General features: G+C 43.6%; 1 protein-coding gene across 1 annotated transcript; it reads right to left on the reverse strand.

Annotated features, from left to right (window-relative positions):
* Positions 1 to 10,408: 10,408 nt before the first annotated feature.
* Positions 10,409 to 14,041, reverse strand: LOC140213519 (uncharacterized). The gene is made up of 3 exons (XM_072284775.1): positions 13,822 to 14,041; positions 11,834 to 12,290; positions 10,409 to 10,708 (listed from the first exon to the last, which is right to left on the reverse strand). Exons 1-2 carry the CDS (start codon positions 13,831 to 13,833, stop codon positions 11,844 to 11,846), a joined length of 459 nt encoding a protein of 152 aa, XP_072140876.1. The 5' UTR covers positions 13,834 to 14,041; the 3' UTR covers positions 10,409 to 10,708; positions 11,834 to 11,843.
* Between the last annotated feature and the right edge of the window lie 12,902 nt (positions 14,042 to 26,943).

Consider the following 26,943-nt stretch of genomic DNA (forward strand, 5'->3'; position numbering starts at 1 on the left):
CGTAAGACGTCAGATAAACATGAGTACATCAGGTACATGCAGAACACGAAAAATTAGTCCCATAAATCTGAGTAAGTTTAAAGCGCTCATCGAAAATGCACGCTGGAAAGTGTCTATTGCGTCAATAATGTAAACAAATCATACTTATTATTTAGCACAAACAATTTGAAAAGAAATGTCATAGAAAGAAGTTCAAGAAACCATGGACGAATAAGGAGTTATAAGGAGTTATGAAACAAAATACGCATCAAAAAGTAAAAGGTTTGACAATTTTCTTAAAAGCAGTGATTAAAATGTTCTTGCTGCATGCAAGAAATACAGGAATAGGTCAACTAAAAAACAAAAACAGCAAAAATAAATTACTTTACGGAGCGCTTTACTAGAATTCAGAGCGGTTTGAGTAAAGTGTAAAGGGTGTTTCACTCAACTTGAGCCAGATTTTAAATATAAGCAAATGCCACGTAGCTGGACAAAATGAAGGTAATGGTATTTGCCGTCACTTCGAGGTACTCATTATTTTTCGCATGTCTCCTAATTAGATAATTAGTCTTAATTATTTAACCAAATTCTCAAATAATATTTTCGATGAAAGGTGTAAATGAAAAAAATTGTAGAGCAAGCAACATGATAAACTCCCCATATAGCGTTCGGTTGCTCAATGCCTGCTGCATAAAAGTGTTTTTCCGAGCGTGAAAGAACCCCGAAAATAAAAGCAATGTTCCTCGAGTGGCCAATCGCACGGCGATCTCTTTCACAAACACGGTGCAGGCCCTGTGTAGACTCTTACAATTATTTGTTTTCAATTTTTTTTAATATGGTAATGCCACCTCCTGCTTGCAATATATGTGTCAATTGATAGATCTGTGTATAACGTATGGCCTACACGTAATATTTACTAACCTGGTGTTACAGTGCACGTATTATTATGTGTTATTTTGTATGCACTTCTGCACTGTACCAAACACATTGAGAGCCATGACCCCATCAAGCTTGCTAGTCTTTTGTCCCGACTCCCGCCTTTCGGAAACGGAAGACAAACTTCACATTTGAAGTCAAGTTTGTCTTCTGTTTGTCTTCGTATGCGAAGCGCGGGGAAGGTGCACGAAAAGTAATAAAGTGCAAAATAAATAGGTCTGCAAATATTTAAAGAAGCATGCTTTTTCAACGCCTTAATCTCCTATAAATGCGCAAACTAAAGACGACGAGAGCATTGGTCCCACAATTAATGCTCCCTTAATTACAAAGGGAAAGAACTTGTTGCAAAGGAGTTGGAAAGACGCTCGTCAACCTTTTCAGGCGAGTGCTAACAGACACATAGAATATCCACACACAGTAAACAGACCGGAATTGCTTGCATTATCACCGAGAGTAAATACTTTTTCGAAGGTATAGATGTCCCGTGAGTAAATACCTATAAAGGGTGGAAAAGAGAGGGCAGAGCTTAACACCATCCAGAAAATCGGAGGAAATACCCTGCAGAAATGGGGAGGCGGACTATGCCTAAAGATAATTTTTGTTGGTGGTGAATAGTTTCCTGTTAGAGCCAGTGGGCCAGTTTATACATTCTGGGTGTCTCCGCAATCATGCCTGCACGTGCGGCCACTCCCTGCGCGGCGAAGGAAATGAGTGGCCATATGTTAAAGGGACACTAGAGCGAAACAATCAATCAGTTTGGACTAATGAAGTGTTGTTTGAGAATCCTGCAGGCAGTCATTTCAAAAAAATAGTTTGATTATTAGATGAGAAAATGAAGATACAAGTATCAGTATTTGAATTTCGCGCCGAAACCCCAGCGCCAGGACGTCAGCGTGACGTCAGAGTTTCAAAGTATGTTTTCACATTTGTGCCGCGTTGGCTAAATAAAGGTTCCCGAAACTTGCCATGTTTAATATTTGGTTCCTTTAGAACACAATGTACGTATTCTGAAAGGGGTCTCTGTCTGTTCAATGTATTGAATGCTGTAAATTGTGCACTCGAGTAGGCAGACGACATTAAACGACATTATAATTACATTTCCTAGAATTACACTGTCATTGTGTCTGCTAGTACCTCCTGACGATGGTGCCTTGGCTCACGAGGAAGTTGCAGCGTACTGTATGTCCTGACGTTTCATTTTGTAATTATGCTTACAATTAACTTACTTTCTTCTTTGTAAACTATTAGTATTGCAGCAACATTCTACCCGAAGTGTATAAACGAGCTGGAATACGCGTGTAAAACCCCGCATGATAAAGGCTGGTCCCCGAAACGTCGAAGTAAACAAGCTTTCTCAACGTGGATTTGCTCAAATAGTGATATATATGTCTATATTCCGAATAATTTTGACCACCTGAGATTGCTTAACACGCCCTGAATGCACGGTACACGTGTACCATGTACCCGTGTACCGTATATTCGGCGCGCGTTAAGTAACCTCAGGCGGTCCAAATTAATCTGGGATGCCCCACTACTGCGTTCTTCTAAGTTATATCGTTCTTTTGGCACGTAATATCCCAGAACATATCTTACTATAATCCAACTTATGCAGCTAACTCTTTATCAATCCCAAAATTTATTTATGAATGTCACTTGCTATAATCCTCGTGAATGTTGGCCGATCCCACATAGTTTGTATCCACATATTTCTTGAACTACAACAGTAACAACTCGCCCGAACTGTTTCTATGCCTTCCATTTGGCCCAGCGGTAAACACCTGTGCCTTATTTGCTTTGTAAAGCAGACCAGTGGCAAAGGAGCGGACAGAAGATAAAAAGATTTGGCTTATTTTTGTCAAGAAATGGGCTAAAATGGTAGGGCCTGGGAATTGTGGAACACTGCAAGGGTTATTGCCGTCAAGAAAATAGGAATTTCATTCCGTGATTCAGTTTCAATTGTGCTTAGTAGTGCGAAGCGGTTATCTGCTACAGAGAACGATATCATAGCATACTTGACTACTACTATATGGAGAAAAAATGGGAGAATCACTTTAGCTAGCCCACCCACAACTCTGTGGTACATCTATTTTAGTATCCTTTATGCATCGAATGTCCCATCAGGGGCGGAAATAACTTCAGTGTCAACAGTTCAGTAGTGCAGAAAGCCTACTTTAAAACATTAAGCACGTCGTCATCGACAGTACCTATGGAGATATGCAACGAGCGCGCTTCCTGTTCACTGCTCTATGCAACGGTCATGGTACAGCATCTCGGAAGAGCTCTCGAAGTCCGCCTTAGTGGCACTTTGGTGAGCCCACCTGAAATTAGCTTAAACCCCCATAAGGCAAGAGCGCTATCTACTTTATTTGTACATCACGCGCGAAAGAAAATCAATCAACCAGTCGGAGATGTTCTAGTTAATATGTGCATTTGCCTGCTTGATAAATGCACATTTAATGGGAATAAATGAACTGCCTAGAACTAAAGGGGTCGAGTTTTAGAGTTATTACCGGAACACGCACCTTTCTTTAGCACCTGGCGGCAGTCAGCAAGGCATTTCAAGGTTAAGCATCGACTCCCGAACTATTGTAATGAGTGATGCTAAATTTAACTTCCTACTTTACCGGCCGACCGTGAAGCACTTCAATTTTCAAACACTTCAATCAAAGAGTGATGGATATCATTAATCATCAAGAGCCCAACACCAGGTAAGAGGGACTGAGCTTGAGGTGCTTAAGTACAAAGCACAAAGATTCTTAAAAAGCCAAAGATATATCAAGGGCTTACACAGATTTGTGGCGGCGTCGGCGTTTATTCGCCAGCTAATTCTGTCGTCATTGAAACATTCAAGTTTCAACACACTAAAATTGTACGAAAACAAGAAGTACACTGTGTTTTGCATGACAAAAAAATAAAAAGACCTGGCAGACTCCAATGAGTCTTCGATTCCACTAACTTAATTACTGCGAAAAGGAGTTTGAAGCGTTTTCTATAGCGCTCTTTTTCTTTCCCCGTTCTCTAATTTTCGCTCCTGCACCGCCTGACAGACATGGTAAGCTGCCTAAGCGCTGGTTTCATTCTACATACCCCCACACGAAAAAAAGAATGCACTCATTCAAACTATTTAGGAAGGTACACGTTCACGGCATTCCCCAAATGCTAACTGCTGTTCGCCGTAAAACATGGCTTCGACACGAGCTCGCCGTGGGAATAATCAGTCCGTCAACGTCAGCATTCACTTTCCCACAGCAGTTTTTCCTCGTGTTGCCGTACCCCCTGTTTCGGAATGCTTGAGAAGATACATCATGTCTTCCAGTTACTTTATGGTTGCAGAAAGCATTGAGAGTAAGAATATATCTGCATATTTCTCATGTTCTCTTTCTCACGACATAAGAAAGCAGGGAGTCAATAGGGGCCCAACGTTGTGTTTACGACTGAGAATAAGTTAGGAAAGGTATGCGCCGCCCGGTGCTGAAAAAGACTAGTTTAATTGCAAGAGAAGACCTGACAGGCGTTAAGTAAAGCATACCAACAAGTTCGCAGCATGCCGAATGGGCAATTTATGAAGTTCGTTTTAGCTGTGGTCGCTTCTATGTGGGGCAGACAAGGCGTTTCATCAATAAGAGATTAATTGAGCATAAACGTTAGTTGACCGGTGAAACACCGTCTAACATTTCGTTACACTGTCGCGATTGCAAGTGTACTCCAAGATTTGCTGGCACAGTGTACTCCGAAATGCGTTGACCGAAGGGCACCTTACCGCGCGGTAGTCAGGAATCTATTGTCTTGGCAAAAAAACAATTGATGTATAAATGTTCCTGTCTTGTTTATACAAAGCAAACTATATTAAAATGTCGACAAGAGATCTTTTTCTAATTGGTTCCTAACGAGTGTAAATATCGGCAGGAGATATCAAAGTGCGGGGAGGTCATGTTGCTAAGTTAAGTTGCTTGAAATATACAGGCGTAACTTGCTTATTGCTTCACGACTGTGGTGTGCTTTGCCAAAGATGTTGTTGATGGCAGGTTATATAGAACGTCACCGAGGGCCTTGCCTCGATTCCTTAGCTAACAGTCCGGAATCCGTGCTAGAAGCCATTCGTAAATCAGATGCTCGACAGCAAGCAACTGCTGAGCTGCTCCCTGCTCTTTGATTCAAGTGTCAGGTCTTCCTGCTTTGAGATATTAATCATCAACTGCTTCAAGGTCGCCCTGAAAAGTAGGAAGTTAAATTCAGCATCACTATTTGAAATAGCATCACTGCTAAACACAATTGAAACTGAATCACGAAATAACTTCCTCTTCTATTGACTGCAATAGTCATTCCAGTGTTATACAATTCCCAGATACTGCCACTTTCGCGGATTGCTTGTCCATACTAAGGGAAATTTTTTCATCTCGCTCCTTCTCTCCCATTCGTTTCTCAACAACAGTTCGAAAGCCGGCGTTTAGCCCTGAAATGTCTTGGTGATTGTCACCAGGTTATGAAAAAGAAGTGCGTGTTCCGGTAGTAAGTCTAAAGCTCGGTAACTTTGGTACTATGCGCTTCACCCTTTACCGTTAAATGTACACTTATCAAGCACGCAAATGCACATCATCTACGATTTATACATTGATTTGTGCGCGCGCGTGTGTGTGTGTGTGCGTGCGTGTGCGTGTTCGCGTGCGCGTGTGCATGTGTGTGTGTGTGCGCGTGTGTGTGTGTGTGTTGTGTGTGTGTGCTGAACTAAAACTCGCAGTCAGTATTTGTTAAAATGATTGTGTTTTTGAGTTCTATGTTAATATGTGGCGAATGTCCAGTTACTTTACAGTTCAAACAGCTTTTACATCCCTCAGTATATGTATGTATGTTTACACCTGTGTTTCGAACCGAAACTGTGACAGTCCGTACTTGAGAAAAAAATCGTGTAATTGAGTTCTATGTTAAAATGTAGCGAATGTCCACATACGTACAGTTCACGAAAGGATTTTACGTTCCACGGTATATCTCTACATATATGTTCTTTGATACAGTCAGTGCATGTGAACGCCGATGACATTTCTACGCGTTTATTTGGAATAAAAATATCACTGATCTTAGGAGCGTCATAGAGAATACAATGAACTTGCAGTCACGTGTTTCACTACCTTTCCTCTGGCCCCGTTTAAGTTCACTGCCACCCGATGCTTGTTCTTGAGGAAAAGGCAACCCCTGCTTCAGGTTAATGTGTGCCCTGTTTGTTAAAGAAAGCGTAGATAAAACCGCAGCTTAGCATGGCAGTGCACGCAGTCGACGTTAAAAACCATCTGTCGGCACGGCGCTCGCCCGCAATGGCTTCATGAGATACAATGTCAAAGTCAGAAAGCGTAGACGCTTCTACACACTCGAAGCGAGCCTTATTCGAAATGGATAGCTCAATGTTCAATACAAGACCCAACCTCGGTCGCTGTGGGCTATGCATTTTTTTTAACAGGAAGCGCGCCTGCACAGGATGCCCAAGGACAGCACAGTATCAGTTTCCGAGAATTCATAATTGCGATACATACAATTTCCAACTTCTTCCCCCCGCCCTGCCCTCGTATAACAAATCAAACTTCTTTCAGACAGGTAATTGTCTGGTTTCCGGAACTCATCGAATAATTTCTTCTTGTCATTCTAAACTAGATATCGGCCTCATGGCTTTACACCGGAGTTGTCTTTTTACGTAGAACTCCAGGTCGACCGCAATAGCACAATTTTCTTGATGAGAACTTGGCACAAATTGAAAAAGAAATAATGGGACTTTCGGTTTGGTTGGCATGAAAAGGAACACAAGTGATTGCCCCTATAGAAGACGCAATACGGATCTTTGTGGCACGCATGACAGCCTCTCTATTTTATTATACTTTTTTGTCGTTCCGGCAAAAGTTAAGTATGCGTCCCAGGCTGACAGAAGCAAACTTGTTATTCTTCCAGAAAACCATTGCGACATAATAGAACGATCTATCTTCCGCCGTCGAACTGTCTACAGAGGTGATCTGAAGGTCGCTGTTACCACCTTCTTACTACATCAGATATCAGAGCATAAAAGCAGGAAAAAAAGGAATGTCGCAGACCTTCTGGGAAAAACACAGAGAGCGAGTACGAAAGGTTTCATTCTTGTGAAAAAGAGTGGAGACGTTGGCGTCTCCAAAGAGTGAGTGCCGACTACTAAGCAAGCACTGAAAAGTGAAAAACGAGGAATGTCATAATGGAAGTGCAGAATGCTATGGGCATTGACTAATACAAGGTGTACATGAGAAAGTTTTTAGTTTTTGAATGATACTAATTTCTCCGCCTCTTTACTTTTCTACCTTTCAATTTGTCAAGGTCATTCATACGTATACGCCACATTTGCTTCAGCCTGAGATGTTACTTTATTTTCCGTATTTTGTTTCCCGGCTCTTTCAACGCTTATGTCTCTTAAACTTATGAGTAGTTATGCAATGGCTCTGTATCTATACGTGGATAATGTTGTTTTTATTACTTAATAGTATCGTAAATATTTGCAAATATTTGTGCGTGCGTGTAGAAATCAGGCTGTTTCCTGCCATGTAGAGGAGAGAGAAAGTCGGAAAGCGGGCAGGTCAACAATACGCAGCGGGAAGGAGGTTAATGGATGATAAGAAAGAAATAAAAAGAGAGAGAGGGAGTCACGAGCACTACGCGTACATTGGGCTGCCTATCGCACCTAACATTAATTGGTCGTTGAGGCCAGTCGGTTTGAGAAGGTGACGCCCGCCTTGCTTTTTGTAAGCCTGCGTCACATGGGGACATGGTCCAAGAAGATTTGTCTCGGAAAATATTCTGGGATCTAACCCGTTTCAACCAGTCCCAAGAATATCGCGTTCGGCGTTATAACAATGACGAAAACACAATGCGTGTTCGGTTGTCTTTTCAGAGCTGCACGAGTAACACATGGTTGAATCTGTCATTCCAATACGAAATGAGTAGGCTGCTGTAAAAGCATCCTTTACCCGAGGCGACGGAGTAATGTTGCGTCACTACTGGAAGTGTGCGATGGCGCTTGCAGCTTCAGTGAAGGGTGCAGTCTGTGGAGGTGACAGCTCGAAATATTCAGGTGTTCCAAGAAGCTTGCGTCTTGGTTTGATCAAACAAAGACCCCTTGTTGCGTCCGTTCTGAAGAAGAGTAGGGGAATTGTTTGCGTTCCTTCTTGCAGAAACATTTAAAATGTCGATGGCCACTTGCACAACCACCCTTGACAGAAACACTGATAAACATTGCCTGGGGTTCAACGTTGCTTGAACCTATAGTTATACGGACGAAAGCTCTGTTAAGCATGGTTAGACACAGTTCTTCAGTGCTTGTTCACTGCGAGCTATATCGGCAGGGTGCTCAGACTGAGCCTGGCATCTGCGGCGAAGAGTTGACGCGCTTGCAACGGCGCGTGCTTCATCCTTGGCGAGACTGAGTGACCACGCGCCACCGAAGCCGCTGTTAAAAAAAACTTCGCCTAGTCACGTGGTACACAACGGCGAGGCTCGATCACGTTCCGTTGTGCAGCGCTGTTACTCCTTCTCTTCAAACATTACTTTGGTTATGTCCAGTTACGTGGCATTTGCATATTTTGAAGGTTACCTGGGACACCTTATATATTACACTACGTTTCACAGAGAAACACTAGTTTGAGACTCACTTGTTTGCATGATCGAAGAAACGTATACTGTCACGACAGATGCATATCGTGTTGCGTGTGCGCAGAAAATTACCTCTTCTAATACATGTACCCTAGTGATCCGCAAATCGGTCAGTAAAGGCACTTAGTACTTACAGGGGAGTCCTTCTTTTGCACGTCTTCTTTGGCACCAAAAAATAATGTTCAAATTTGTCTTCTCGTCAGTACTCAGTTGAATCAGGAGAAATGCGAGGCAAGTCTAATGGGGGTTACAGAATATGCCAATACCTGACGAAGCAGGTGAGAAGTAATTGTTCCTTCCACTTTCCACTCCTTCATCAGAATGTAAGTTAAGCACAACAATGAACGCCCCCACAAATAAGAACGCTTTGTTTACCTTTGCACACCTTGGCTTCAATGACTGTTCATATTCAGCAGCTTCTTTATCCGACTCGCACATCAATTAAAACCAATTTGCCAAGGTTGAAGTTTTCGCACAGTGAACTAGGTATCGGTTGTAAATTTCGCAAGGCCTGTTTTCAGAAACATTAAAATCAAGAATTACTAGCCATGACGAACAAGCTCTCCAGTACGTACGCACTCTACTGCAAATATGAGTGTTTTTTTTTAACGAACCTTTCGTTTCGAACTGTGGCTGCTGCTAGCTGGGATCGAACATGGGTCTCCCACCACAGCGGCTCGATGTTCTTACCATTAAGCTATACAACAGCAAGTATACTTCTACTGAGCCAATGCCGACTAGCTTTCCAAGAAAATAGCCGCGTGTCGCGTTGAGGAGCGCGGGTGCGTGAGAGCACATGCACGGCGTGCCAGTTTCCTTTATACCAAAGACGCAGGAATGAAATGGCCAAATTTAGAGCCAGTTGGTTAAACGCTTCACACAAATGCGCAGATGTGCGTTGAATGCACATAACTTTATTTCTCTATCTGTCCTGTTTATATCCCGGGATGTGAAAACATTTCCAGCAAACAACAACTCCAACCGCCATATCTAGGTGTTTCTATTAATTAAACGATGTTTTTTTTTATTCCTCGAATGTAATGACCTCTAGGGCCTTAGGGTACCTAAATAAATAAATGAATATCTCGCTTACTTTACTGACGTAAACAACCGCTAAAGCTCCGACGTGGCTCAGTGGTTAGGGGGTCAATACCCGCCGCGAAGGTGGTGGTGGTGGTAGAAACATTTTATTCAAGGATTTCCGATTCGAAAAGCGTGTGCATCGAGACTTGGGCGCGTACATTACCAGTTGGTCTAAAGGTCTAAGGCCTCCACCACACGGCGCCTCGCAGAGCCCTTGTGTTCTTCGGGACTTGTAAACTCCCACAAATCAAAGAAGCACTGCGAAAATTTCTGAAATACGACCGTGACAGAAATACTTAGACATGTAAATAAAAAAGATTTTCATTATCAGATTTAGTTGTTCAAGTACAATTTTATACTGCAGCGACTTCCTACGATGAACGGTAGTTACGTTGGGGTGCTTACATTCGTTTATAATGCGCCGTGTTAATGCGGTAACCATTACCTATACATGCAGGACGCGCAAAACGGACGGAGAACGCAAGGAAAAGACGACATTAGCGCTGCCTCTATTCTTGGATTCGCATCAACGAGCTTGATTATGGCGTTTGTTACATTACATATGCCGTCGGGACACTCAGTATGAATTACTTGTGGATACCAACTTGCAACTACGTACATGCGAGGCTACAATGAAACAATGGAACATAGCTGTAATATTGTAAATATAGTAAGCCTACTAACAATACCTCGAAAATCTGCAAGATAGTCGAAGATCGTTGCACAAGAGAAAGCACTCCGGAAACTCCGTTGATTGCGTAAATAAATAGTTCTTTTTATTGAATTGATTCATGACATCTTTGTATGGGGGCCGGGACAAGATACAGTTGTCGTACTGAAGGCCTCAGAAGGTGCCTCGTTAATGCCCATGAATGCTTTTTTTTTTCTTTTCAGTCGTGATTCATGTTGTTCTACGTGTCATTCGATGATCTGCCCAGCAGAATGGCTGATATTTCCTTCTGTACCAATTAAGGACATTCCGTTGCATTTTGGCCGGAATGTCCATAAACAGGCGAGAGTGAAGTGATGAAAGCAGAGAGCGATCGTGTGAGTTCTGAAAAGGAAGAAGAGATGCAATACGGTTAGTAATGAACAAATCGGAATGCCTGCTGGCCGTAAAATGTTGTTACCTATAATAACGGTTGCAAAATTGAGAATGAATGAATGCTTCGACGTTACTAACGAGCATTGAAATATTATTTTCTACTGCAATGCCGCAGAACGTACCCCAGACGCGGTGGATAAAACTTCCCTGCTGAATTACATTAATTATTTTCGTGTTTTTAGTACACAAAAAGGTAGTATTTTATTTAGATTAGGAAACAAGAACAAAGCATACCACCCTGGCATTCAGTTCTCTCTTTTTTGCATAGTATATATGGTATATCAATGGAAGGTACCTGAAGTTGTCAAGAAGACATAGTGTCAATATTTTTGCAATCATATATGAGACGCAGTATTGGCAATGCCGGCATTAAATTAGCACAGCCCAGTTTAACGTATGCGCATTACTGGTCACACGCTGATGAGAATATATTTTCAGCTTATTTCATTCAAGTGAACAGCATCAGCACAATTAAAGCAGAACAAACGCTGTAAGTAGTAATGCGATATGTATCTTTGCTGAAATTTATCTCGAGCTTGTACAGAGAAATGCACTGTCGTGAGATGCGTAATGCTCAGAGTAGGTGTTTGCTACTCTGGGAAATAAAATGTGCTTACATGAGTTTGTTTGGCGCCCGTCATTCCAGAACGTTCTCTGAGCACGGTCGCCAGTGTAGGTGCGATTATAAACGCTTTCAAATCAAGATCCGTTTTCCGAGAGAGCTGCATAGTTCTACACATTGCTGCATCCAGTTTGCAAAATAAACTATGAGCAGTGATAGAATCATAGTTTACTCTTTAGTTACGCTTCGGAGTCTGTCTGAACTTTCATTCGCAGAGCTCGGGGATATCGCTTACGCTCTACCGTTACCGCATTGCCGATCTGTCAGCTTCGTGCGTGCTAGCTAACCCACTCATGCTTCTTGCGTGCCACCATTGCTCGGCTTGCATGCCACGTGTGAAGCTGGGAAGTGGCAGAGGCCGGAGTGGCAACTATAGGGTGGTAAGTAGCCTTGAAGCTAAAATAATTATCTGCACTTCACTAAAACAAATGAGCCGCAACTTTCATTCACACCTTTGGTTTACTAGCCGAGGTAGCCTGCCTGGTATCCCAAACCGTAGCTATTGGCCCCAGCTCCATGGGCCTGGTTGTTGTAGGCGTTTCCGAAGCTGCCCTGCCCGTAGCGGCGGTTGGCGCCGGCGTTCTGGGCCACACCGAAGGCCTCGCGATCTCCGTAGGTCTGCACGTTGCCGTAGTCGCGGCGGTTGGTGCCTCCGTAATTGTAGTCAAAGCCACCCTGCCCATGAGTGTTTCCGTAGCCACCCAGGCCAAAGCTTCCACCGCGGTTGAAGCCAGAACCGTAGGCCCCAACGCCATATCCCGGGTAGAAGCCCGTGCGTCCCTCAACAGGCTTCTGGCCTTCAGGGGCGGGCTTGGCCTCTTCAGCAGGAACCTCAGCGGGTGGAGCAACTTCCTCGGCCGGGGCAGCCAGGGCTAGACCCAGGAGGGCCAAGAGGGCAGCGAAGGGCAGCTAAAAGACCAAGAGCATCAATTGTGAAATATACCTTCAATGAAAATCGTTTGCGTGGCTTCGAATTTGAACTGGAGTATCGGAAAATATATATCTCTGTTAGATCTTCACAACTAAGAAAGCGCCTGCCGCGGTAAATCAGTGGCTGGCGTTGAGCTGCTAAGCTCGCGGTCGCGGGTTCGACCGCAGCCGCAGCGCCGTTTTGCGATGGAGGCTGAATGAATAAACGCTTGTGTACATTGCATTAATTGGATGCACGTTAAACAACCCCAATTGGTGAAAATAATGCGGGATCTCTCTCCATGGTGTGCCCATTATTCAGATCGGGGTTTAGGCACATAAAACCTCAAACTTTAATTAATTCACAGCTACGACAGGGTCAAAGTACTTTGTTATGACTCGGCTGACAAGTGACAACTCCGAGGTCTTCTGCAGTATGATAGGTGTCTGCACGTTGGTAAAAATTGATGCCATTTGAGGCTCTAAATTGAAAACTAAAGGAACTCAAAAAATCCCACAATAAACGGGAATGTAGCTCTCCCATGACTCAATATTATACCTCGTAGTACGCAGCCGGACGCGAGCTTCTGCAGGAAGCACGCTGAACACTCTGTACCCAAGTTAAGAGGCTAGTCAGAGAAGAGTCCTTACCATCAGGACGACAAGTTTCGTAATGACGACAAAAATTCAGTTCAGCAGTGAAATTTCGACGAAGGCTTCTGTCAAGGCGACAGGTCGCGCCATTTTGAGAAAAGCCCACATCGTTCACGCAAACGGTAATTGTGCGACTTACACACATTCATATTCAAGTAATTTTAAGAATATTGCACTTGTTTAACTTTTAGTCTAGGAGACATTTATTCAGATTATTTTTTTTTCGTGTTTTAAAGATGAGTCATTCTATTAAGCGTTTCAAGTTCATCTCCTTAAGGTCTTGGGCGCGGCTTCCGCTATGTCACACATTTGCTAAAGGATATTCTTTACGCGTGGCATTAAAAAAATCCATCAAAATAAAGGTCTTTGTTCTAACTGCGAAATACTAAGGTAAAAAGACGAATGCTTAGAATTTCAAAAAGAGCAATTTCACATATCAGTAATCTGAAGCCCATTCAAACGAGTACACTCAAACTTATGTGATGTGTCTTCACAGCAATGAGTCAAGAATAGCCGACGTGCTCCAACTGTTCATGAACACAAAGTACTACGAAAGTTTTTCGCAGAATAAACAAGCCAAAATCGGCAAAACAAGATGGAATCTTCACTCCAACTGACAAATAGGCACCATTACCCAAAATCACTGGACGAATAAGTTACCAACGTCCAAAACACGCGGATTGACCACCTACCCTCTCCAGCTTTGCCTGCCAGACTTTGCCCTTACTCTCCTCGGCAACAAATCGAAACAAAGCGACAGACGCACGCTCGTATTATCGGTCGCATACTAAACAGTGTGTCAACCTCGACTCCTTTTCCCACAAGCATCAATCGCGCACTCGGGCACGCAGAGAACGAAGCCCCATTCGCTGCTTACCAGGCGGCTCATGTTGGTGGCGGTGTCAGCTGTCTGGAGAGCTCGGCAGCGGATTGTAGCCGGGCCGACTTCGAAAGCCGCTTTTTATAACGAGGCTCGAGGAGCGGGCGGTCGGCTCGTGGGGGCCGGAGACACGCTTGCAGCAGGCCGTGTTTCCCAGGCCGGAGAGCGGACCACGCACACGGCAACTCAAAGTGCCCGCGTCCGGTGCAACAACCCTCTCGGAAGCGAAATCGCCCGGGAAGGGGTGGAGAAGGCTGCGTGTCCTGAGCAAGGCGGGGGTAAGGGGGGGGGGCACCCGAAAGGTGTGCTGGGCTTGCTCAGAATGTCGGGAGGAGAGGAGTGTGCTGCTGGTCGGCCGACCGTGCAACCGGAGGCAACGGAGTCGTCAGCCGATTTCGCGGAACACCAGCCCCCTAGCTTGCGCGAGTCTCCCGCAGTGTGAAAGCGGACGACCCATGTGGCAGTCACTGAGTATTTGAGAGTGAGCGGAAGCAGAACGTCAGAATAAAAAAAAAAACGACGAAAAGAGACAGCGCCCGTGCGGTTAAGATGGCGCCAGCTGATATGGGGGTGCCCCCACGTGTTGCACCTGACTCCGACGACTCCGGGAGAGAGGGCCAAGAAGGGCGAGAGAAATAAACAAACTGCAGTATACCCTGTAGACGAGAGACCACGTGCATGAACTAAATACAACTGAACTGAGAGCTACAAAAAAAAAAAAAAGAAGCGTCGAGAGAGGTAACGTACCAGATTGGAGAGGAGGAAAGAAAAGCGCGCAGGTGACCTTCAAAGTGCTTCTTGCTGGTCTTTATTTTTCAGTTGGCCAAACTCTCGTGCGGGCCACCGCTCAGCTGCTTGCGGCGCCTGCAGTGATGCTCACTCATTTGGCCATGCGGGTGCGCGTAAGTCGTCGTGCGATTCGCACGCGGCACCGTTCCCCCTGTACATCGCGGGGTCAAGCTACAGACACAGCAGCTAATAGCTGAGGTCGTGGTTCATGTATTTCGCTCGGAGCGGCTCTGCTGCCAGACCGTTTTCAAGGTGAACGGTACAGGCGTCAACGGCCGAGCCGTAACGCCGAAAAATGGACAGGCAACTGGGCAGGGTCAGGACAAACAAGCCACTTAAAGAAAGTCTGTCCCACGCATAGGCCATTCATTCGAGTGCATTGGGAAATAATTAATTGACTGATCAGTACTATGGGCGGTAACCTACACACGTGTGACACAGGTGTCCATACACTCATAAACAAGCTAAATCTATGCAACAGAGAATGGGAATGCGATGAGTGCTTGAATCAGTCATTATTGTTGTTGACTTGTATACAGGTAACGATAATTTTGTTCTGAACTTCTTGTTTCCTCTTACAGTGAAGGAAACTGTTTAAGCTGTCATAAGATAAACGCAGAGAATTAAGTTACTCGTAGTTCTCGCAAGTATTGCTCTTCAAGGTCTCACTTGAAGTGATGTCAGCGCCTTCCACCGTCACCTGGAAAGATATGACCTAGGAAGTAAGCAAGACGGAAGAAGGCACCGCTTTTCAGTAGAAGCGGAAGGGTGTGCTTTCCTTTTCCAGTGAATCCGTACTGCTCCTAACAAAATGGCGCGAAGAGGAAGCACCTTACGGCTAATGTGTACGTGTGCTTCGTTTCTTATATGACGTAAGCATTTTCTCTACTAGAGAGGTCGGCAACGATCGTTGCTTGCCGTTCCTATTACGACATTAACCGGTCCTTTGTTCTCTAACATTTTATCGCCTCTATTGGGCAGCGATGTTTCGATAGCTAGAGCTCATGTTTAGAAATTTTCCCCGTCCTCAATATAACGTGAGATGTAGCAGTGTTCAGAGACACATTAGGCACACTCATTTACCTCACGGGCAGGGGCGATTATGTTATTCATTCCAAGTGTTGTTCGCCTTTCAAAGTTTTCCGTGGCCTTTGTACGACCCTCAACCCCCGTCCCTATCCCTTTATAAATTATATACCAGTAACAAGCCTTACGAACTTATAAAGCCAGAGGCTCGCAAAGCTAAAAAGAGAAAGAAAGGAAAGATGGCTACGAACATGGTTCGATTAAGAACAACACTGGAGTCATAAGATCTGGCGTTCGCCGGAAAACCTAGAAGTTTCAAGAAGCGCAAGGTACACACGTGGCAAGCAGGCTGTAGCTGCCCGAAGTTCCGTTTGGAGCATGCTGTGTGTGTGTGTGGGGGGGGGGGGGGGGGGGAGTGGGGGGCAGCGATTCGTACTGCGAGTGCACCTATGTGTAAGCCGATATTTTTATCAGATTGTGTAAGAGATGTTCTCGCAGATTTGTCACTGCATTTCCGATCTCAGAAGTACGAATTTTGCCATGCCACATCACCTGGGCCGGAAGGTTACATTACAACACTAATAATATGACAGGCTACCCTTTACATTATACAGCCTGGAAGACTGTATAACGGAGAAAAGGATGGCAGATGTTGATTATGTGGTTTTGAAGACACACCCTGAATTGTTACGAATGAGGCAAATAATTTCCAAATGATAACCTTTTTAACAATCACCCAATGTCAAATAATCGAGTGATACGTGACGAGGTAACATGCCTTAAACGAGCTTGCTAATTAAGACGGCCCATCATGAATGTGATTTATGTTTGAAATGAAAGGCTGAAAAATAGTAAAAATAACTTCCTTTAAAAGTGAATGACCACGGGAAGAAGGAGCAGGAGTCCGGCTGTGGGTTTGAGGCTGAAACTCTGACGGTCTTGCCTCCAGGAATACATAGGCTATCAAAGAATGTGAAGGCATTGTATTAGTCTCCTGATTTTATAAAGTTACATTTATTTATCCGTGAAAGAGCTAAACACCGCCGTCAATTAATTTGCGTGCGGAAGCTTAGTGCTGCACAGCTTTATCTTAATTAGGGCACAACCAGAACTCTATAGTGCGGGGATCATTTGCAGTCATTTGGTACCTCACCACACACAAAATTGACCAATGTGGTGATACTATTCCGCTGCAGACATAACACAGTAAGTTGCTGTTTTAATGCTAGGGTTTAACGCCATAAAGTAGCACCGAAGCTATTACAGGCGCCGCAATACAGCGCTGCCGATAAACTTGGCCAGATGCCCAAAGTTAATAGAAAAAGCGTAACCTTAGCGTTGCTTTTCTTCATGTCGTCTCTCTCTCTCTTTTTTTTGTATTTCGGGTTTATTGGAACGCGCCTGCAGCAGGGCTCCAGCCATCGACCTCTGGCTCAGTAGCAGAACGACATAGCCACTGAGCCAACGCAGCGCGTTCAGGCGGTTCATTAAATTCTCCCTCTCTCTCTCTCTTTATATATATATATGTATATATATATACATATAGGCGGCGGTCAGACCTGTAACGCAGCAGACGGTGCTAAAAATCTCTGGGTCCGGACAGGCCGCCAAAGGAAAATGACCCTGCACACCTTTAACAGCCGAACCCTGTCGAGTGAAGCTAGCTTAGCAGGACTCTTTGAGGAACTATCAGACGTTGTTTGGGATGTTATTGGCCTTAGTGAAATTAGAAGAACTGTTGAGGCTTATACATTGCTGAATAACGGACATGTCCTCTGCTATAGAGGTCTCCCGGATAAGCAGCAATACGGGGTGGGATTCCTAATCCATAAAGACATAACGGGCAACATTGACGAATTTTACAGCATCAACGAGAGGGTAGCAGTAGTCGTAATCAAAATCAATAAAAGATATAGATTAAAGGTGGTACAAACCTACGCTCCAACGTCCCGTCCCGACGATGAGGAAGTAGATCAGTTTTATGAAGATGTTGAATTAGCGATGAGAAAAGTGCAAACGCGCTATACAGTAGTAATGGGGGACTTCAATGCAAAAGTTGGGAAAAAGCAGGTGGGTGAACAGGCAATTGGCAACTACGGTGTCGATTCTAGAAACGCTAGAGGCGAGATGCTGGTAGAATTCGGAGAAAGGAATAAGATGAGAATAATGAACACTTTTTTTCAGGAAACCTAGCAACAGAAAATGGACCTGGAAAAGTCCTAATGGTGAAACAAGAAATGAAATTGATTTCGTACTTTCTGCCCATCCCAGCATAGTGCAGGGTGTTCAAGTAATAGGTAGGGTAAAATGTAGTGATCATAGGTTAGTGAGGGCCAGGATCCACCTGAATTTAAACAGAGAAAGAGCTGAATTGGTCAAGGATAAACACGTCAACTTAGAAGCAGTAACGGTAAAAGCAGACAAATTTAGGCTGGTACTTGCAAACAAATATGCAGCCTTAGAACAGAGAGATGATGATGATGACATAGAGGTAATGAATGAAACCGTAACGAGGCTGGCTTCAGAGGCAGCGAGTGAAGTGGGAGGCAAGGCAGCAAGGCAACCAGTAGGCAATCTCTCCCAATTAACACAGGACCTAATAAAGAAACAACAAAGAATGAAAGTGTCCAACTCAAGAGATAAGATAGAATTCGCGGAATTGTCAAAACTGATCAACAAGGCGAAAATAAGTGATATTCGAAACTATAACGTGGGAAAGACTGAAGAAGCCGTAAAAAATGGACGCAGCCTGAAATCAGTGAGAAGAAAACTTGGCATAGGACAAACCAAGATGTATGCGCTAAAAGATAAGCAGGGTAATATCATCAGCAATGTCGAAGATATAGTAAAAGCAGCGGAAGAATTCTATACTGACCTTTACAGTACCCAGACGACTCAGGAGCGCTCTATTGAAAACAATAATGAACAGTATACAGAAACTCCTCCTATAATTAGAGATGATGTCAGAAAGGTGTTGCAAGGCATGAAACGGGGGAAAGCGGCAGAAGAGGATTGAATAACAGTCGATTTAATCAAAGATGGAGGAGACATAATGCTAGGACAACTGGCGGCTCTCTATGCGAAGTGTCTATCGACTGCAAGGGTCACAGAAAACTGGAAGAATGCAAACATTATACTATCCCACAAAAAGGGCGACGTTAAAGAACTAAAAAATTATAGGCCCATTAGCTTACTCCCAGTATTATACAAAATATTTACCAAAATAATCTACAACAGGATAAGGCCAACACTGGAATTTAGTCAACCAAGGGAGCAGGCTGGCTTCAGGAAAAATTACTCTACAATGGATCACATCCATGTCATTAACCAGGTTATCGAGAAATCCTCAGAGTACAATAAACCTCTCTATATGGCTTTCATAGATTACTAAAAAGCATTTGATTCAGTAGAGATACCAGCAGTAATAGAGGCATTGCATAATCAAGTACAGACCGCTTACGTAAATACCCTAGAAAATATCCACAGAGATTCCACAGCCACCTTAATCCTACACAAGAAAAGTAGGAAGATACCTATAAAGAAAGGAGTCAGACAAGGAGACACAATCTCTCCAATGCTATTCACTGCGTGCTTAGAAGAAGTATTCAAGCTATTAAAGTGGGAAGGCTTAGGAGTAAAGGTCGACGGCGAATACCTCAACACCTTCGGTTTGCCGATGACATTGTTCTATTCAGCAGCAATACAGACGAGTTACAACAAATGATTGAGGACCTTAACATGGAAAATGCAAGAGTGGGACTGAATATTAATATGCAGAAGACAAAGATGATGATAAATAACCTGGCAAGGGAACAAGATTTCAAGATCGCAGGTCAGCTTCTAGAGTCTGTGGAGGAGTACGTTTACCTAGGTCAACTAATCACATGGAACTCTGACCATGAGAAGGAAATTCACAGAACAAAAATGGGTTGGATCGCATACGGCAGACATCGTGAGCTCCTGACTGGAAGCTTACCGTTATCATTGAAAAGCAAGTTATACAATCAGTGCATTTTCCCGGTGCTTACATGAGGTGCAGAAACTTGGAGGCTGACAAAGAAGGTTGAGAACAAGTTAGGGACCGCGCAAAGAACGATGGAACGAAGAATGCTAGGCATAACTTTAAGGGACAGAAAGAGATCAGTTTGGATCAGAGAGCAAACGGGCATAGACGATATTATAATAGACATTAAGAGAAAGAAATGGCGCTGGGCAGGTCATGTAATGCGCAGACTAGATAATAACCGGTGGACCATTAGGGTAACAGAACGGGTACCAAGAGAAGGGAAGCGCAGTAGAGGATGGCAGAAAACTAGATGGAGTAATGAAATTAGTAAATTTGCTGGTGTTATTTAGTGCTATTTGCTGGTGCTTTTTGGATATGTATATATATATATATATATATATATATATATATATATATATATATATATATATATATATATATATATGGCATCTGGAATGGTTGCTACAGGTATACGTATATATAACAAGTATTTGTCACGGACGCGATAGTATAGTGAACATGTGGCGAACACCAAATAAGGCGAGTGATTTTTAAATACAATTTGTAATAAGCCATATCCTTTGTTTTCTGCGTATAACGGATCCAGTAAGTCTGAGCGAAGGATATGGTCGAAGTATTACTAGAAAAGTACAGTCACTGGTTGCTTTTCCTTCATCATCATCATCAGCCTATTTTTATGTCCATTGCAGGACGAAGGCGTCTCCCAGCGTCCAATTACCCCTTATCAGGCTTACCAGCTTCTACAAACCAGGCTGCGAACACACACACGTGTATTGACTGTTTCTTTTTATTTTTTTACGGCAAGCGTGTTGCAATATCTGTTACTCTTTGCCGAGTAAAGGGCGATTTTTCCTCATTGAAGATGGTCTTACACCAAGGCAATACGTGGGAGGACTTTTCCTTGGGAAGATAAATGCGCTTGACTGCACTTTGAATAATCCAGTGATGCAATACTAAGTCTACGGCATGCTCAATGCAACAAAACGAAAATTTTATGCGCTAGCAGGACAGTAATGCGCTGTTTAAAAATATGGTTAGAAATTGACACTGCGTTTTGTTAGTAACTTCGTAAGAAACGTTTGACAGGTGCCTTAAGCCTTAGCTAATAATGTGCTTCTATGATTGTCTCTCGAATTCTTTTGCGCCCCGCTAGCGCCTATAGAGCATAGGAACGGATTTATGAATATAATCACCATATTATTGAGTCACGTAGCCATGGCACCATATTATTACTTAAATCGTGTTCACTACTCAAAATCTTCTTGAAACGCACCCGTTCCACAGTTATTTTCAAAACAGGTATCATATTACAGGGGGAAAGAATCCTGGTCTAAAGTATGACTCACTCAATAGCATCTTGTCTGTCATCACCGAGGGTACAAAATTACTTATATCAGTATGCGAGTTCCTCTTCTTTCTCTCGTGTCATTAGCAATTAACCAGTGATATTACTCTGATATAATTGTACGCAAAGGCTCCTAAAGTTTAAAGAAGAGTTTCTTTTATTGGGTCATTTCGTTTAGCCCGAAGTCCAATTAAGAAAGCGATCATTGACGACGGGCACATAGACGAGGAGCTAAATAAGCGGAAGCACTTGACTTCTTCCCTGATATTGAATTGAGTGTAATTGAATGAAACTCATTCTCCTTCAAGAACACATAAATGTAAGGAGCAGCTACAAAAAACACGAAGATCAGCAGCTTGACGGGGTGGCTGCCTCTTCAACGCGCGTACTTACATTGTGACCAGCCTTGCGACCAGCGCTCGAGTATGTCGCCTCTTTCGCCATATAGATAACGAATGTGTTGGCTTTGCGCCAGGTTTGCATCTATCTTGCAAACATGTAAACTGGTTCACTTCTCCGATATAGGCATCATCATAATTATTAAAGATAAACTGATAACGCCGTGCTTTTACAATTTCAGGAAAGCAAAACAGGAGCAAAGAAAAAAACAGGGACACCTGCTGCCAAGAAAAACATCTCCAGATGCAAGAAAAAATTTTTTTAATACAATACCGCTCAACATTTTACTATATATGTCTTGTTTGTATTGTGAAACATGCTATTTAATTGTTTGTAATTGTTTTTAAGTATTACTATCGCTGTCATGAAGTTGGCAAGAAAGCCACATCCCTCTATGTTTTAACTTTGTGGTCCGGGCCAAATTATTTTCAAAATTCGGTAGGAAAGTTTAGTAACGCGAGTATAGTTTGAGCCTTATAGTGCTGAGTGACTCAAGAATCGCGACGCACTCTAAGGAGAAGTCTTTTCCTCCAGAGAAAAACGAACAAAGAGCCTAGAGCTAAACGAGACAGTACTTGCTCCTGGCGCAGATATTGAATGGGGTGACATGAAAACTCAAAATATTAATTGAGTCCATGAAATATTTTTAACGCCCTAAGACATTCAGTGCGAACATAAACATAAAGTAAAATGCTAAGTTTGGTGCAATGCGTTTGCTCATACGACACCTTAAATCCATGAACGAATCAGCAATGGCAGCGAGTCTTACATATCAACGAGTTTGGCAAAACAAATGACTTGCCTGTTTTCGCACATTATGACACGAGTGGTGTGGGTTTACCGCTGTCTCCCATTATTCAGATCCAAAGTGTAAATCACAACATATGAGCGTTTTCTCAGCTTTTATTTATGGGATTCAAATTTTCGAATCGAGGCCGAGCATTCGAGAAATATAACCAGTGAACATAAAATATTGTCTTATTTCTAAACAAAGGAAATGTAAAGTTGGCTTGGAGTCCGTTTGCTTACAAAGGAGGCTTATGTGCATATTTTATTAGAGGTATGCAATGCCGCTCTCAAATAGACGACGTCCAGTCAACTGTAAATTAAATTAAAAACAAGTGTTTTCAGTTATGTGGCGCACCATGACAATGACCATAATAAAAACAAGAAAAGCCTGAGACCGGATGCACTAGAGTGCTGTGTTCCTCAAAGGAGGGAACCATTACGCTATGCCACCAAAAAAGAGAGGGAGGGAGAGAGAAGGGTGGATGCAAATAGGGTGATACTTGTCAAATAATAATTTTTTTTTTGCCTAAACTGAGACAACAAACTCGTACAAAGGCTAAAAACCAGGCCTATTTATTCAATAAATGGCCGAGGTAATGTGCCCCATCAGTTCGTTCAGGAACTGACGCGTCTACGCGATAAAGTGCGGCTCTGCTACAGCAGAATAATGACTAGCAGTCATCCCTTGTATCGGTCTCTCTCTATGAACGTTGTTATCCCTTATTTTTCAATATATAAGTTGTCGACGATTTCGAATACTTAATTGTTGAACCGAATACTAATTGAATAGCAAAGAGTATTCGATGCGTAATCAAAATTGTGAATGTTTGCATACCAAAAGTTGTAAGTTGTAGCCGTAGGTGGGGTTTAGCCTGGCGATCAAGGCCGGCAAATGCTCCGCCCGAGCGTCTCTGACAATATTACTGCGGCGTTTCACCACATGTCCATCAAACCAGTCTCTCTTAAGAATGTAATAAGAAGCCGTAAAGCTTCTTTGCGGGCTATAACTGATACTTCTGGGAACACAAGGTGTTGCAGGCACGTGTCTGAAATGTCCTTTCTTTTATTTAGGTTTTCCAAAAGAGCGCCCCTTTCATCTTGGTATTTCGGGCACACTCACTTTGATAGCCGTTGCCCAAGCCCATCCCATGGCGTTTCTTTCAATTCTGCAACTTTTGACATCATGAACCACAACAGTTCGAGCATCGACAGCAGTTTTCGGAACAGAACGGGAAATAGGGTAGTTGAGGTTGGTTCATGGTTACCGGCAGCTTGAACGACGAGGACATAAAAATAAACCACAAAGGATGCATGGGCGCTGAACTTCAACTGCAATTTATCCGTGACCAAAATGTAGTTGAAAATCAGCGCCCGTCCTGTGTGGTTCCTTTCTTTGTTGTCGTTGTTCGCGGTGCCCGTAACCATGAACGGTTTTCTGCATTTCTGCTCTGATGATGGCCTCGCAGTGGGCCATGATACGGTTAGAAATATTAGGTATAGTATGCCAACACGCGAATTAGTGACAAGCTTTTGAGATACGTCGCTCTCGTGTTCAACGAAGACCTATCATGGCATTCAAAGCTGCGTGTTGCAGGATTTCTAAAGTTTGCAATAAAGGCGTTCACATTACTGTTACGTTTTGTGCCGCCACATTATCACTATCCTAATTATTACGAAGCGTCTAACTCTTAGAACAACGGTGGGTAGTTGGTTGACAAGCTTCTCAGCCAAGTTTTTTTCTTTCTTTTTGTGACCTATAGGGATAGCAGTACCGGCACGTTTAAGTTGTTCCTTATGTAGTAACATAAGCCACAGTTTATGTGAGTTTTCTATCCATATTCATCAATAACACGGTCTTACTGTTTGACTCTTTGAAGACAAGGTCCATTTACACGAAACAACATAAGACTCTTGTTTGGTGACGAAATTGAATTTGCCTGCACCATGATGATGTCAACTAGAACAAGATTGCTTAGCTCGACTATGCGGGCCGTAAAGTTTTATGAAAAGCTGTATGACAGATTCTTGGAATGCTTTGCGGAGTTGTTGAATGAACGTGACGTCTGTCGTAATGCGACTTGCATTAGAGTTAAAAGGACGAACAAATAGTCGTGGCAACTGCATAACTTGAAGCCAGCCCTACGGGTTGGAGCCCCGTGTCTTCGTTTCTGTACGGCACCACTTTTTTAAAGCTTTCTGTGCCTACACCCCCCAACATTTTTTCCGCTATATAATGAAACCAAGCGTAATTCCTGGTCAGTTCCAATGTTAGTTGAAACCCGGAAAACTAACAAAAAAAGTAAATGGATGAAATATGCGGTATTACGTGCCAAAACCACGATTTGATTATGGAGCATGCCGTAGTGGGGGACTCCGCATCAATTTTGACCGCCAGGAATGTTTAAAGTGCCCCCAGTGCACGGGACACGGGCGCTTTCGCATTTCGCCCCCATCGAAATGCAGCAGCCGCGGCAGGGATTTGATTCCACGACCTCGTGCTTAGCAGCGCAACACCAAAGCCGCTAAGCCACGGCAGCGGCTGACAACACAATAGAGTAGCCGTTAAATTTTCATGAGGTAATGAGGAAGTAGTCAAAGATAACAACACGAAGCGGGACTATAGAATACCATGACGCTGGGTGCTTCCATCGGGCTTTTACATTTTCCTTTTATATCTGCGACAATGCCAGTGCATGCGGGACCGCAGCAACAGACGGCCTTACGCTGTTACCTTACCATCGCTGCTGGTAACCGTCTCGTGTCTGGCTGCCTTAGCCCATTTCACCGTTTCTTCAGCAATGTGCCTCTTTTAATGCGTAAGCATTCCTAGGCGACTGACTCAGCAAACCTGTCCGTCGGTCTGTCGGTCCATCCGTAACGCGTAACACGATTCGGTCTGTACAGAAAAAAAAAACGGAATAAATTCGAAATAATAAAATCGAAGAAAAACGTTAGCGGTGGTGAGTTTCGAGCCTACGACTCCGCCCTGAGAAGTCATGTGTTTCACCCACTGGGCAAAACACCCACTTTTTTCCTCCGTTATATGGGAGAAGAATTTTATACAAAACAAGAAAAACAAAGTGCTGGAGAAATTTAAGGTGACTGAAAAGATTCAAAAGCCAGGCAAGCATGCGCAGGCGTCCAATAAACGCATCCAGTCTGGTGGTGTCTCTTGTGCAGCGTACACAATACGAACGTAAGCAGCGGATTCCCGAAAAAATTGGCTGAGTGCTTCGCGGTGCTTCAGCGTGCCTGTCGTACATTCTACTGGACCAAAGGCAATGTAGACCAAGTAACATACATGGACATGTCATATGGTAGGTGATAGGGATACCTAAATGTAGGAATAGCATTGTGTATGGTGTGATACCTACATCTCTTTTCTTGTTTCTTTGGAGAATGTCCCAGAAGAACACGGCGTCCCTACAGTCTACAAAACAGGGATCAATCGTTTCAACATGCGGACACAAACGGCAGTTTATCTACCACGGCACGAAACGGACCCTTTTTTCCAACCAAGTTTTGACAGGAAAGGTTGTCGAATGTAGCATAAAGAAAAAAAGTTTTGATCACTCGACGGACACGCTTAAATTCATACAGGTAATAAGATTCCAGATATGGCGCATGATAATCGGGAAATGGAAACAATGTGTCTGTGAACGCAGCAGAAATTTCCTTGCGGAAGGCAGGTAACATATGATCCATACTAAAGCGGGCCTTTTGAAATTGAAAGCCTTCAACAACTTCCTTCAAGAAGCCCCAAGGAGCAGTTGGTGCATCTGTGATTGATGACGACACAACTATTTCTGAAAGGTAATTAATTCATCGAAGTTGCGACATCTCTCTTTAAAATGGACTGTTTCTATCAGGAAAGAAGAATAACTGGGAGCCAAAGTTGTTCAACAAAAAGGTGAACCAGGCCAAGACCCTCACTCTCAAGAGAAAGAAAAGGTATTCGCGCCGCAAGGCCTCAACACGTGGCCTCCATACATAGGTAGCACACACACGATGGAAAGCTTGCAACCTAAGCCGCGAGCAGTGTAATACCTGCAAGCAGGCCATAAGTCGAGCTGTTAGGAACACACTGCAAGCTTCAGCTCAGCTAAATATGGACTACTGCCACTCCTGCCAGTCGTTAAACTTACGTTGTACTTATGCAACTTCCGCTGAACAGTAAGGATTACTATTGCCATACTGAGAGAGGGATTCACCTAAGTACCTGAAGTGCTGCCTCCACTGAATACCTGCGACGTGAGTTGGCATCGTATACCACAGACCAAAACCTTGATGATGACAATGATACGACAGTGTGACGGCGACTAAATGACAACGACTGTGTGTCTTCGATGGCATTATGACGACGGCATGACATGAGTTGGATAACAAACCTGGAATGACGATGATGCAACGGCCATGACGGCATCATGACCAGGAACAGATAGTTAGTGGTCCTAACTGTTAGACAACTTGGATCACTGGGCTGGAGTAGAAGGTGTGACGAGGACAGCATGGCAAGAGTCAGATCACGAAGCTGGAATGATGCAGATTGAAAGACCACTACGGCATCACTATAGCGGTGGGACAGCGAATGCATGACGAATGTATGGCGACGATGGCATGACGACGACAGCATGACGAATGTCGGATGACAAAGCTGGAATGATGGCGATGCAGCGACCATGAACGAATCACAACCAAGAGCCCATATTTAGTGGCCCAAGATGTTAGGCAACTTGGGCTGCTA

The sequence above is a fragment of the Dermacentor andersoni genome, chromosome 1, assembly GCF_023375885.2.
Source record: "Dermacentor andersoni chromosome 1, qqDerAnde1_hic_scaffold, whole genome shotgun sequence".
Lineage (NCBI taxonomy): Eukaryota > Metazoa > Arthropoda > Arachnida > Ixodida > Ixodidae > Dermacentor > Dermacentor andersoni.